At 43.9% G+C, this 13,292-nt stretch overlaps 1 protein-coding gene across 5 annotated transcripts; it reads right to left on the bottom strand.

Moving 5' to 3' along the window:
• Nucleotides 1–1,505: 1,505 nt before the first annotated feature.
• zbtb18 (zinc finger and BTB domain containing 18) lies at nucleotides 1,506–12,303 on the bottom strand. Of its 5 annotated transcripts, none has more exons than XM_034152243.1 (2): nucleotides 11,863–12,303; nucleotides 1,506–6,361 (listed from the first exon to the last, which is right to left on the bottom strand). In XM_034152243.1, exon 2 carries the CDS (start codon nucleotides 6,342–6,344, stop codon nucleotides 4,647–4,649), a length of 1,698 nt encoding a protein of 565 aa, XP_034008134.1. In that variant the 5' UTR covers nucleotides 6,345–6,361; nucleotides 11,863–12,303; the 3' UTR covers nucleotides 1,506–4,646. The 5 variants fall into 5 exon arrangements, with proteins under 5 accessions (XP_034008134.1, XP_034008133.1, XP_034008137.1 ...); XM_034152242.1 differs by lacking the exon at nucleotides 11,863–12,303 and adding an exon at nucleotides 9,286–9,526; XM_034152246.1 differs by lacking the exon at nucleotides 11,863–12,303 and adding an exon at nucleotides 9,132–9,288.
• Nucleotides 12,304–13,292: the final 989 nt, after the last annotated feature.

Below are 13,292 nucleotides of genomic sequence, written 5' to 3'. Positions count from 1 at the left end.
AGTTTAAAGACATGAGCTGGAAACTGGTTTGAAAATGTGGAGCAACAGCCAAACATCAGGACGCTTCGAGTCCACATGACAGTCTCCTCTTTATCTCCCTTCCTCTCCCCCTTCCTCCCTCTCCTGGTATATGGGAGCCCTCTTTGGCAGCTTGGCAGAGGCCGCTCCCTCACGCGAAGCCGCAGAGTGCAGGGGCCCGGGCCCCCAGACAGGAGCCCAAGCTGGTCTCAGCCTCCCAACATGTTGAGCTGGCCTGCCTTGGGCACAGCCAAATGGTTCTGCAGCTGCCCCTTTGTCCCCCTTCCTTAAGTAAACAAAGGACAGAAACAAATTAATGACCTACATTCACGACAAACCTCGCACGGCCTCCTCGCAGGGAGAGCGCGCGAGCAGTTGTCTATAAGCAGATGTTCACTTACAACACTGCAGATTGCAATTAATGATCACCAAGCAGCGCATAACCAAAGGGAAGGGTTGCTATTATAATGTCTGCTGTCTGCCTGGATGGAGATTTAAAGCACCGCTCAGGGCAGGTAGCTTAACAATACTGACTTTTTGAATATTTTGCACATTTTAACTAAAGTAAATGTTCCCCATCATTTTAGACATTGAGAAATCTCTGTAAGGCATGATGAACTACTGTGACATAAATCCCATCCAATTTAAGACATGTGAGTTGTTACTGTTAAAACTCTTCCTGAAATGGACAACAAACTGAAATCTTTTGACCACTTGGAAGTTTCTTAAACCAATACTGGCCATTCATTAGACAATGTCACACAGATTAGACGTGAGCTTATCGCGTGAGTGTGCGTCGGGGCTTACTGAACAGACCATCTGGGCCCTAATGAACGCTGCTCCTTGGCCTCTGAGTGCAGGGGCTTTTCAAGCATCTGTAAGAACAGGTTTACTGAGCAGCAATACATTAGCTAAAGCTGATTTCTTTACTGGAAAACTGTACTTGAGGAGCTTTAGTAAGAGGCTATGTGTGTGTGTGTGTGTGTGTGTGTGTGTGTGTGTGTGTGTGTGTGTGTGTGTGTGTTGCAGGGGGTTGAATCTCAACAAGCTGTTGCACAATGTCTTCTCAGATGCAGCCTACACCTTAACCAGTGCAACAGATATATCAGGAGGTGTGCAAGCACGCATGAGCACACAGTGAGTTTTCAAACACACACACACACACAACTTCCACCCACATTGCAAGTCCCTAAGGAACAGGATGTGAAAACCTCCTGCACTCGCCCTGCTGCAACCTGTAGTGTGTACATGTGTGAGGTGCATATAAGACCAAAGTTTCTGAATTTTCCCTACATCAAAATGTGCTTAAAAATATGTTGAATTTGTATATACTGTTGTTTCTGTGTTTTGCTATGGCAGAGGAGAAGCTAAGCATTAACATAAGTAGAAACACATGAGTTGTTGTTGGTTAAATTATACATAATGACATAAAGACGAGCCGTGATTTTTTTTTTTTTCAAGAAAAAAATAGATCTTCACACAGGAGGTTGAATTTCAAGATTCTTATAATTTATTGCAGTTTGCACACAATTTAAAAATGTCAACAACAGCACACCAAAAAATTACAAAACTAAACACAATTAGAATTTACTCCCCTTGAGAAAAAAAATAATTAACCCAACTATGATTGTCAAAGCTAAAAATGACTAAATCTGAAAAAGGAACATGAAAGAAAAGCAAAGACATTTCTTAATCTCAAGAGGGAGCAAATATATCTGAATCAAAATCTGCTTGTTTTTTCCCAGATAGTGATTGTCCTTTTTCAAAACAGACTCAGTCACTTCACGCCCACCCCCCCCCCCTCCCCCCATCTTCCTTTTCCATAAACTGTCTATGACATTTGAACATCATATTTTTAAACCTTGCTTTAAATAAAAAATAAAATAAACCCCCCCCCTTTTGTTTTCAAGTAAGCACAGCAAAAGATGGAGATGTTTCGTCGGGGCGGATACTTCACAGCGTCTTGAGCAGTTGACATCGCTCCCACAACTCCTTCCCCCCCCCTACGCTCACACTTTTAAAATAAAACATTTGAAAAACAGCCCGGACTACAGCAGTTTAAGGCGGTCAAGTACAACCAGAGGAACAGAACAAAACAAAAAAAAAAACACAGCAGTAATGATGAAAACAACAGCAGGATGGAGTGAGCCCATATGCAGCGGAGGAACAACGTTTAGAGAAGAGAAATGAGACGATGCGGTGCAAACTGCCGCAATGTCACCCACACTGTTGCCTTGGCAAAGCCTGTAGGTGCCACCAGATGACAGGGCAACACAGACAACCACCCTCCCCCCGCCCCCCACCACCACATGCACATCACTGGGGGCGTGCACACACACACATATCTGAGTGAGGGGAAATGTAGAGCGTTCAATTTGAATTATCTCTGTGTCAAATGTTTCCAGATTGTAAAAAACGCTTGACCATTATTTTTAAATTCTAACAAAATTCTAGAGTTGAAAAAACTGAAAGATTATCAACCAGTGTAGCCCCCGACTCGAACACAACATTCACATACAAAAGAAAATTGTTCTCCAATCACATGATCAAAATATAATATCATTTTCTGATAAATTCCATGAATTTATATATGATTTTAACTTCCCAATGCTTTACAGTATCAAATACTTCCATAGCGTCAGAAATGTTTTTGTTTTTTAACAAAGGCATCTTTTCAGCAAAAAATCTGATTTCTTGTCTTTTAGCTTAAAAAGGTGCATTCAGGCATGCCAATTCTCTCCCATCGATCTCGGAGTAAGGATTATGTTTTAAGAGGAAAACACACACACCCACACACACCCGCACATATGGACGTGTTAACACATTCACATCACTTCATTGTACGGATTCAGCACAAACATATCTAACCCTTTCACTTTCAGCAGGACAGCTCCGTTTTTTTTTCTCTGTTATTCTTCACGCCAAAGCCAAGCCAGAGCCGTATAACTGCACTCAACAGACCTGAAGTAAGTGCCCAATGAGCAAAAGGAATTAGGAAATGGCTTTACCACGTCTATAGCTGGAGACAGGACAGACACATTAGAGGTGGAGAACAAACATACAGCAGTGGAGACATTGAACGCCTGAGGAAGAGCAGGAGGAGGAAGTGCTGGGTGGACGTAGATCTTCAGTAGGTTTAAATTGACTGGTAATAACCAAGCCACACACTCATAAACACACTCATAAACACACACACAAACACACACACACACACACACACACACGCAGCAGAGAGATCAGTGCATATACACACAGGCTTAAAATGCTTCATCATATCGCTTCAGCACCCGACGGAAACACATTCGGTAACATTCTTCTACGGGCCCAGCGACAGAAACTACAACGAGCAGAAAAATCCAACTTTTCACGGTCAAAAGTTTTACGTTCAACACCTCCCACCCACCGCCTGACGCAAAAACCACAACTGAAAAAGGTTTAAGACAAAATCAAATTCTCATGCATTTTTTTCCCCAACGTCGTGAGAAATATATTCAGATTTTCAACAGACTGCACCCTGGAGTAGTATTCACAAAGAAAAGAAAAAGAAAGCCTGTTGTCAAATATTTGATCAATTACAATGTGTACAGTAATACAGCAAATTCACATTTGTATTTTAAAATATACAGGTTTGGACATCATGCAACAACAGCAGGTCCCATTACAAAAAAAAGTAACAAAATAATAATAATAATAATAATTAATTTTTAAAAAAATGTAACGGATTTAAATTCTAAAACTATAGCAGAACAATATACAACAACCTTAAATTAAATACCTTTCCAACAACAGATGGTTTAAAGACTGCCAGCTAGATTTAAGAAAAAATTCTATTAATAACAATAATAATTATTATAATAATCTGTAAAGGTCTTTTCATTTTTAGAAAATACTTCAAATTGATTGGAAGTGAAAAAAGGAGGCTGTGCATTGCATGAGTGCCATCAGTTAGTCTGTCAGTCAGCGTTACCCTGAACACACACCACCAAAGAGCGAGAAGCGGGGAGCGCCTCGCCAACCACACCTCCATGCCAGTAGAAAATAAAATTAATACACACAAAACACACTCATACACACTCACGCACGTCAGGTGACATTTTTGCCAGAGTAGTGCAGTATCACACACACACTTCTTCAAACCGTGTGTGTGTGTGCTGATCACAGTACCCGTTTAGTGTATTGTAATGCTTTTCCACTTCAGTGTGTTCGACCTGAACTCTTGCGGTGGCGTTTGCTGTCTGAGGATCTGGGGCCAGCGTCGGAGTGTTTTTGTCTGAGATGAAACACGAACGGAGTGAAAACTCTCCCAGAAGGCGAGACATTCTCTCTGGGACCCTCGTCCTTAGACGCAATAAAAACCACCAAAACAGAACTTAACGCCAAATAATAATAAGAGTTCAGAATAAAATAGAACAAAACAAAATTACCCCAAACAGCAACAACAAAAAAACTCAGTAGTAACATTTTCATGTGCTATTAAAGTGCAATTGAATGAGATTTTGCGACACACACGAACATGACTCTCTTGAACCCCTCATATCAATTCTGCCTTCTCCCTTTCACCCCCCAATGCCTCTCTGCCCTTCTTTCACTCTCCGCTCTTTCCCTTTATCAAACCCTGCAGTGTGTTTCTACTTCCACAGTTCCTGCGAGCTGTCCTCGATCGCCCAGTCCCTGACATTAGGCAGCGCCAGCGGCTCGCTCTTCACCGACATTGAGTTGACCAGTTCGCAGTGGAACTTGCGGATGTGTCGGTAGAGGTCCCCGGACTGCGTGAAGCGCCGCTCACACCACTTGCAGGCGTGCGGCTTCTCACGCGTGTGCACCACGGCGTGCCGGCTGAGGTTGTGTGAGTATTGGAAGCTCTTGCCGCAGGTGGTGCAGGTGTAGGGTTTCTCTCCGGAGTGTGTCCGCTCGTGGCGCTTCAGCGTGTACATGCAGGAGAAGGTCTTGCTGCAGATGGTGCATGTGGGCACGTTGACGTCTCCGGCGGGCTTGGCGCGGATGCCCTCCTGCTCCCTAAAGTGGGAGCTGAGGTGGAGCTGCAGGATGTGCGGGGAGGGGAACACCTTGTTGCACAGCGGGCACATGAAGATCTGAGTGTGTTGAGCTGACAGCATGTTGGAGACGTAGGGCAGCAGGGCGCTGTCCATGCTGGCCACCTCGGCCTGGGCGCGCTCGTTTTCGCCCCCCAGTATGTCCTCGTCGTCCGCTGTGGCCGAGGGCTTCTCCTCCCGCTCCATCTCTGAGGCCAGGGAGGCCTCTCGCAGAGCAGACAGGTGGGCCTCCAGACCGAGCCTCCTCTGGGCCGACAGGGGCCCGCCGACCCCGTGGTGCCCGAGGCCCCCATTGGTGATGGGAACTGTGGCCTTGGTGATGCCGCTGTGCTCCATGTCATAGTCCCCACCTCCGAGTTCCTCTTCCTCTTCCGAAGCTACGCCCCTCTCCACCTTCACCCTCACAGCCAATGGGCTTTGGAGCCTGTCTGGCGTCGCTGCCCCGCTGAAATACGACTGGTGGTGATTGCTGTGGTTGCTACCGGCGATCGGCTTGACTGACAGGTCCAGGACGCAGTCGGCTGCATCGTTTGACACCCTCCTGCCCCGCTGCCCTCCACGAGAGCTGACGGAGCGGTGTGAGCGCTGCGAGAGGGACCCTGTGGAGCTGGAGGGGCTGCCGGCCGGGGAGAGCCGCTTCACCCCCTCCCTCAATCCTTCCCCAGCCTGGGTCTCCGCCTCTGTGTGCCCCGGGCTGGTTGTAGCCGTGGCTGGCGTCCCTGATCTGTCTGCAGACGGCAGTCTCAGCCACATCGCTCCTCGCTCGGCCTTGGCCTCCTCATCTTCGTCGCTGGGCAGCAGGTCGGCAGTAGCAGGCCGGCCTGTGGATCCTTCTGAGAGACTGTCGGCCTTATCGGAGCAGCTGGAGCCGCCGTCCTCTTCTCTGCGCGTACTGTCCGCCTCGGTCGGGGACTTCTGCTTCAAACGTTTCTTACACACTTTGACAATGTCATACATGTGCAGGTAGCTGGCCGCTGCTAGCACATCCTCCACGGGAAGGTCCTGGAACTGCAGCTTGCCCTCGTACATGAACTCCAGGAGCAGAGAAAAAGCTGGGGCTGTGACAATGTCGTTGTTGAGGTGCACCACGTCTCTCTTGTCCAGCTGGTCCTTGTAGAAGAGGTGAAAGTACATGCTGCAGGAGGCCAACACAGCCCGGTGGGCCCGGAACTGAGCATCGCCCACCAGAACCGTGGAGTCGCACAGGAAGCCCTGGTGCCGCTGCTCGCTCAGACACTGGAGTAAATGTCTGCTGTGGTCTGGGAACTCCATCTTGCCGTCCTCATAACCTGCAGCCACACAGAGAGAGAGAGTCAACGTTAGATACATCTGATAAAGATCTGAGATGTCAAAGCTGATGGTTATTAAATAGGTTTTGCAAGTTCTTAATTAAGTGTTGTGTTTTCAATAAAAATGTGTTTATTTTCAGAGTTCAGTATTTGTTCTATGAAGGTAAATACGCAAAAAGAAAAAAAGGAACCAAAAACGTGAACGGAAAAGCAGCAAAAGACAATTTAAATTCAAAGACGACAGAAAAGGAAAGGTTTTGAAGAGGCAAGACAACTTCATATCATTTTAAAATGATGACAAAGTATGATACAATTCACGTTAAGTGTAAAAATCGTGGCTGTGTGATTATCATAATTTCGCAATTCCTGCAAACAAAATTATTTTTAAACGAGGTCAACTAAAAAAAAATAGCAGATATGCAAAAAAGAGGAGACAAATGCCAAAGTCACAGATGGTATGCGATGCCGATAACAATCTACAGAGAACACGACGAGCGGGCGAAAAGAAACGCAGCAGGAGAAGATAGGTCGGTAAAAACTGAGACACAGAAGTAAATTAATAACATTTTTAAACACTGAAAAATGTAAATAAAATACTACGAGAAATACATCCTAAAATATGCAGAAACATTACCACATATTTGGAATATATTGAAATATCATATGTATAGTAGTAATAAGTAATAGATAGGATTTCTTATCACTCACAACATTAATAGAAATATTTCTGCTGGAATTCAAACACCACGCAGGTAGCTGTAAAGTCATGCATACGTTCAACGATGCAAAATCTTGATGTTATTTCTATTAATAATTGACTTTGTTTACAATCTAAAAATAGAAAAGGGGAAAAAAGGAAACTGATTATTAGCTTTAAAGAAATATTACAATAATGAAACAATAATCACTAATTCAGTTGTTACCCTCAGACAGACTTAATCTCTGTTAAAGCAGCAGCGACAGATTCTTGTCTCTGCGATCCTCTCTCTGTTTCTCTCCAACTCCTCTGCCTGCACTCCTGGATTGTCGCTGCTCCTACGCTGGTTATTTTTATTAACCCACTTTGGCCTGGCCTGGCACAGCCCTTTTAGGTAACCGGCTTTCAGCTGTACACACTGTCCGCACATATAAACACACACACACACACTTAGGTTCCAGCCTACCTACCAACCACCTCCACAGGCTAAGTCGAGCAGGAAAACTGGCCAATTGAAATCGCACAGCTGAAAACAAAACAGCTTGTCCCTTGTTTAACCTGCGAGCGCCGGCTTCACGCGTAAGATTGGTAAAGAGAAGAGGGAAAAAAAGGCTGAAAACTTGCAGCACTGCTCTGCAGGTGTAATTGATCTAATTGATAAAATAAATGCACAACTAAATATCAGCTGACAGAAGGTGATTACAAGGCTGAAATATGTCAAATCATTAAGTCCCACCTGTTAACCAAGTCAATTTGTCCTGCCTGAGAAAATACATTGGTCCCGCTCCGCACTGTGTTAACCAAAGCAGCTAAATCACCTCATTTGAATGAAGCTAAACCAAGAATGTCCCTATGTGTGTGTGAGACTGAGTGTGTGTGTGTCCTGTATATGTGTGTGTGCTCGCCCTCCGGCTCGTTCAGACTGCTTTTAATGAGGGGGCTTACAGGGACAAGGGTGTACCACCTCCCACCTCCCACCTCCATCCCCCCCCCCACCCCCTCTGTCCAGCCAAACCCCTCTGCCACCTCCTCCTTTCACACACCATCTGAATATTACAAGAAAAAAAATCCCGCACATCCGCCCCGTAGTAGAAACTACCCTCTTCCTCAACTCCCTCCACCCCTCCACCACCACCCAGAAGAGAAGATTTACAATACAATCACTGTAAGTGCCCTGCTCGTCACAGCATCAATCCTAATCCTTAAAGATGGCTAAAAATAAAGACGGCGGTGGTGGGGAGGGAGCCGTCAGCGGAGGCTCAGGAGGGCAGCAGGCCGTCACCCGGCCAGGACGGCCAGTTAGCGCAGGCAGGGGTCTGACGGAGGCACAGGGAGGGAGAGAGGGTGAGGGAGAGAGGGTGAGGGAGAGGCTGGGATGGCCGGGGAGGGAGGCTTACCCACATCTGATCCAGCTGACGGGGGCCATATGGCAGCTGCTAGCCAGATAAAGAGATTAAGACTAGGAGGGAGTGCGATTACAGCTGTCTAGCCAATTCAGGCAGCTCAAATCTGCAACTTCTAAATTAGTCTCCTCTACTCCAGCCGGCAGGAGGGGAGAAAAGACCGCACATGCTTTCAAGTAATTTTACAGAGTTAGAATTAACTGGGAAAAAAAAACAGTTTAGATAAATAGGATTAAATAGCAGATATTGGCTTAAAGTTAGACATTTTTAGGTATTTTATTAAGAAAATAAAGCTTATTTATTTGATTGAATTCAACAATGTTTTTAAATTTGTTATTAATTTCTTTTTTTGAATTAAAATATGTCAAAAATGTCAAAAATAAACATTTTAATTAGGATTTCATTTTTCTTTTAAAATGTTAAAATAAATAAAATTGCAAAAAATAATAACAAAGCTCGATTTAAAATAACATTTTCTCAGTTGTAACTTTGCTTTCAATTAATAAGCGACTGGACAAAACGCCTGACAACACAAAAACAAAACAAATCGCAAAACAAGTATAGCTGAGTTTAAAATGCAGCTCATCAGACAACAAACTAAAAGCCAGCAGACTTCCCGGACTGCAGCTACACCTCGGACAGGCAGCACAAACACCAGTTTACTACTCACCAGTAGCTTCACACAGCGCGCTCACACTGCTTTGACACACCGGAGATCCTCACAGCACAACAAAATAACTACTCCAGACTCTGCTACTCTATTCACTCTGCCTCACACACACACGCACACACACACACACAAACATGCACACACAAAACAATACCTGCAGCAGTATGCATCAACTTGATTAACTCCACTGTAGCAGAATAGCTTGGCTCTCTGGCTGGGAATGGCTGTGTATCTCTCTCTCTCTCTCTTCCTCGCTTGCTCTCTCTGAATCAATGAGTGGGTAGAAGAGGAGAGAAGAAGAAGAAGAAGAAGAGGGAGGCAGGCAAAAAAAAACCACGCTGTTCAAACTGCGAGGGACAGATGCAAAGTGGAGGAGATGTTGGAGGGGGAACGAGATACCACCTCCCTCCTCCTTCTCCTCCTCCTCCTCCTCCTCCTAACTGGCGCTGATCGGCAGCCACAAACACACACACACACACACACACAGCAGTAACTCTCCCAGGCTGCCGCTGAGACTCACAATAAAGGACTGGGGAGGGGTGGAGGCGGTGGAGGGATGGAGGAGGAGGAGGTGGGGTGGATGGCAGCCTGTCAGCTGCTCTGACATCATCCTCAGATGGAGATGCTACCTCCAGCTGTGCTCTTTCTACAGCCATATGCTGCCTCCTCTACACTCCTGCCACCAGACTCCTCTTTCATTCTACCAACACCAACACCACACAACTTTGTCTCCGTTTCTCCTCCTTTTCTCTCTCTGGGAAAAAAAAACACGGGTCAACTAAATGCAGTGGGATGTTGATTTATGTAAAACAGAGGAGTGTAAATGTTCCCACAACTGCTTATCAAAAACGGGAAAGTTTACACAGAATATACAGATGTTCCGTGTAAACACTTTTGTTCTAATTGTTGAAATACTTCTGTCCATGCCTCTGTCTCCTTCCAATAACCATAAACAAAGGCCAAACACAGCATATTTGCAACTGACAGACGCACGCAGCTGATATTGTTTTCCACTTCTTTACGGTTCAGCGCCGCTGCCTCGTCTTGTATTCATTCATTCATTCATTCATCCATCAATCTATTCATCCACCCACCCATCGCCCCCCCCCCCCCCCTGCCTGTTCGGACCCTTCGGACAACTGACAGGAACAAAAATGAAATGAGAAAACAATGAGAACAAGTCATAAAGAACCTGATGAGAGCAAGTCCTAAACAAAAGCAATACGAGCAGCTTATTACAGCCGCCTCGGTTGGTTTCGTTTTTAAACAAAAGTCACGTTTGAAGCGTGAGAATTCCCTAATATTTGATAAATGCGAGAATAGGAAGAAAACTGCTTTTATTTTCGATTTAATATTGTGGCCGGATCTAACAATTAAACCTTTTTAATCAAGTGTAAAAGTCGTATACAGATGCCTATAATAAAGTATTATCGCATACTGATAACACGATAAAAAGGCAGCTATTTAAGCACGTAAGTGTTGAGCTAAATACATGTTATATTTGCTTTGTTTTATAATAGCAATAAAATACATTTATAAGTTCGCAAACATTTCTGCATGATATAACTTTTCCCTGGTTTTCTCTTACAAACCGACAACAACAAATATTTTTAAATAGTTTAATTGTTGATAATATTCAGTCAAATCCAACTTCTACAATATGTTATAAGCTTATGTTTAAAATCAGCCCTGCTTTCAAAGTCTGAGACATTTAATTACCCGATTTAAACGTAGCATTATCAGAGTGAAAGTCGCTTCATAAAAACTATTTCATTTTCTGTTTTAGTTTGACATGTTAACACCGTGACAGCGCTAAATCCAACACCTGGTCACACCCAGGTCCAATGATGAATTAGCAGGGGTGGAAAGTAACTAAGTACATTTACTCAAGTACTGTACAGAAGTACAATTTTTAGGTAATTGTACTCGCTACTCTGTAATTCTACTCCACTACAATTCAGAGGTAAATATAATACTTTTACTTCACTGCATTAACGTAGTACTTTTAGTTACTTTGCTGAATAAAGTAATTACAATTATTTCCACCTTTACCAGCTGTGTTAAACACATTAATACATCACAAATTATAATCAAAACTCAATATATTTATGATTCTAAAATAAGGCTAATCTGCACAATTAGTACTTTAACTTTTGGTACTTTAAGTACAGTATACTTAGATGCCAATACTTTTCAACTGTTACTTGAGTAACATTTTGATTGCTTGTAACAGAGTATTCCTACACTCTGGTACTTCTACTTTTACTTAAGAACAAGATCGGAGTACTTCTTCCACCTATGTCAATACGTTTTGTCCCCCTAATACATGCGTTAACTTAATAATAATCAGCCCTAGATAGTCAACCACGACGCTGACAGTTTGTAAATTAGCATAAAAAGTCAAAGTAACGTGAGGCAGAGCTGTGACAACACAAGAATTTCCTCGCAGAAGACACAACAAACACAGAAAGAAACACACACACGCAGCTAGCTGTAGCTCAACCATGGCTAACAAAAGTAAATCGAACACGAAGAAGCTACAATGTTGCGCTATTTACAGTTCTGAAGGCCCCGGTGCTATGACAACAGCCGTTAAAACAGCGAACGGCTAACATAGCAACTATAAGTGCGAGGAGACAACACAGTAATGCTAAGGAAGGTTTAGCCACTTTTTAACCCACCCTCTCCCCTCCTGATCCTCCTTTAATCGGACTCCGGTATTAAGACTTACAGACAACACGGTCCAACGTCTTCCTTCGTCAAATCCTCCTTCGTTTTTCCCACCGGAGACAAAACTAGATTGACTTTGGACTAATTTCCATAACAGGCAGCCGAGCCGAGGTGAGCAGGCGGAGGGACGGGCACTCTGCGGCGGCCAGATGTTTCCGAGCTGTTGCTGCTGCTCAACTCGGGGCTGGGAGAAAGGAGGCGAGTTGACTGGCACGGCACGGAAGCCAATGGAGCCGGCGAGGAGGAAAGTGAAGGCAAATTGGAAACAGAGGAGAGGGAGGGATATGCCTTCTTCTTCTTCTCTCTTCGGCGGAGGTTGACACCACCAGGCAGCAACAGCAGCACACACAGCAGTGAGAAGGCAGTAGAAGAAGAAGAAGAAGAAGCTGGGCCAAACCAACTGGTTCTGCGAGTCAGGCGGACTGTGCGCAGAGAGAGAGTGGAGGGCGGCGCGGTGCGACCTGGGTACTGTAGTCATCAGGCAGGGGGGGGTCTGGTGGTGGAGGCGGAGCTGATGTGAGCAGGTGCACCACCTTGACAGGAGAAATAAAGCCCTGAGAGTTAGCACTTAGCCTTGCGTTGTTGCTATATCAATACAAACTAAAACAACTTATATGCTTAGGTGTCAACAAAAGACACAAAACAGGTGCTTCACTTCCAGATACTGGTACATTTACTCAAGTAGCCTACTTTAAAATAATTTTGAGGTAGCCTACTTTTACTTTCATTCAACTGTATGTTACTTCATACTTTACTTCTACTTTTACTCCACTGTATTACATAACGTTAGTTACTGTGCAGATTCAGATTCTAAGCAATATAATCAACAAATACAATTTGGTATAATAAATATTACGCAAAACTATATATATATTGATTAAAAAGTTCCACCTTTACAAGTTACAATTATAAAGTGACAGCCTTTTGTAAATTATTCAATGATATTTGCAGAACTCTAGCTTAGACAACATTTAAATCTGTTTATATTTTATTGACTAAACAAGTAATTATTCAAATGAAAAATAGATGACTTTCTGATACAATTTTTTAGGTGAAGCGCTTCTGTATGCAATTAGTTTGTCTATTACAGTCAACAATTATAACCACCAAAAAAGTGTTGGATTGTGGCATACAGAAAGCATTACTAGACACACATAATCTCCTGCTTGTCTCTCTATATGTCATGATGTCCAACACCTTCAGCATTGATTCCAGTTTAAATGCGTGTCGGCTGTCACTATGTGATGTGCTGTCACATTATCAGTCTAATCTTTACGAGTGAAGGGGACAAAGAGATCTCAGTGATAAAGACTGAATATATTGCTGCTAAAACTGTGAACAGTGAAGGGAAATTAGATGATTGTAACAGGTTGTAAGTCCCAGCATTTCCCCGAACATGACAGAGGCTTTTATGGCAAACCAACAGCTTCC

Source organism: Trematomus bernacchii, unplaced genomic scaffold (genome assembly GCF_902827165.1).
Source record: "Trematomus bernacchii unplaced genomic scaffold, fTreBer1.1, whole genome shotgun sequence".
Taxonomy (NCBI): Eukaryota; Metazoa; Chordata; class Actinopteri; order Perciformes; family Nototheniidae; genus Trematomus; species Trematomus bernacchii.
Note: the sequence above shows the minus strand (reverse complement) of the source record. Positions and strands in the feature narration are given on the sequence as shown.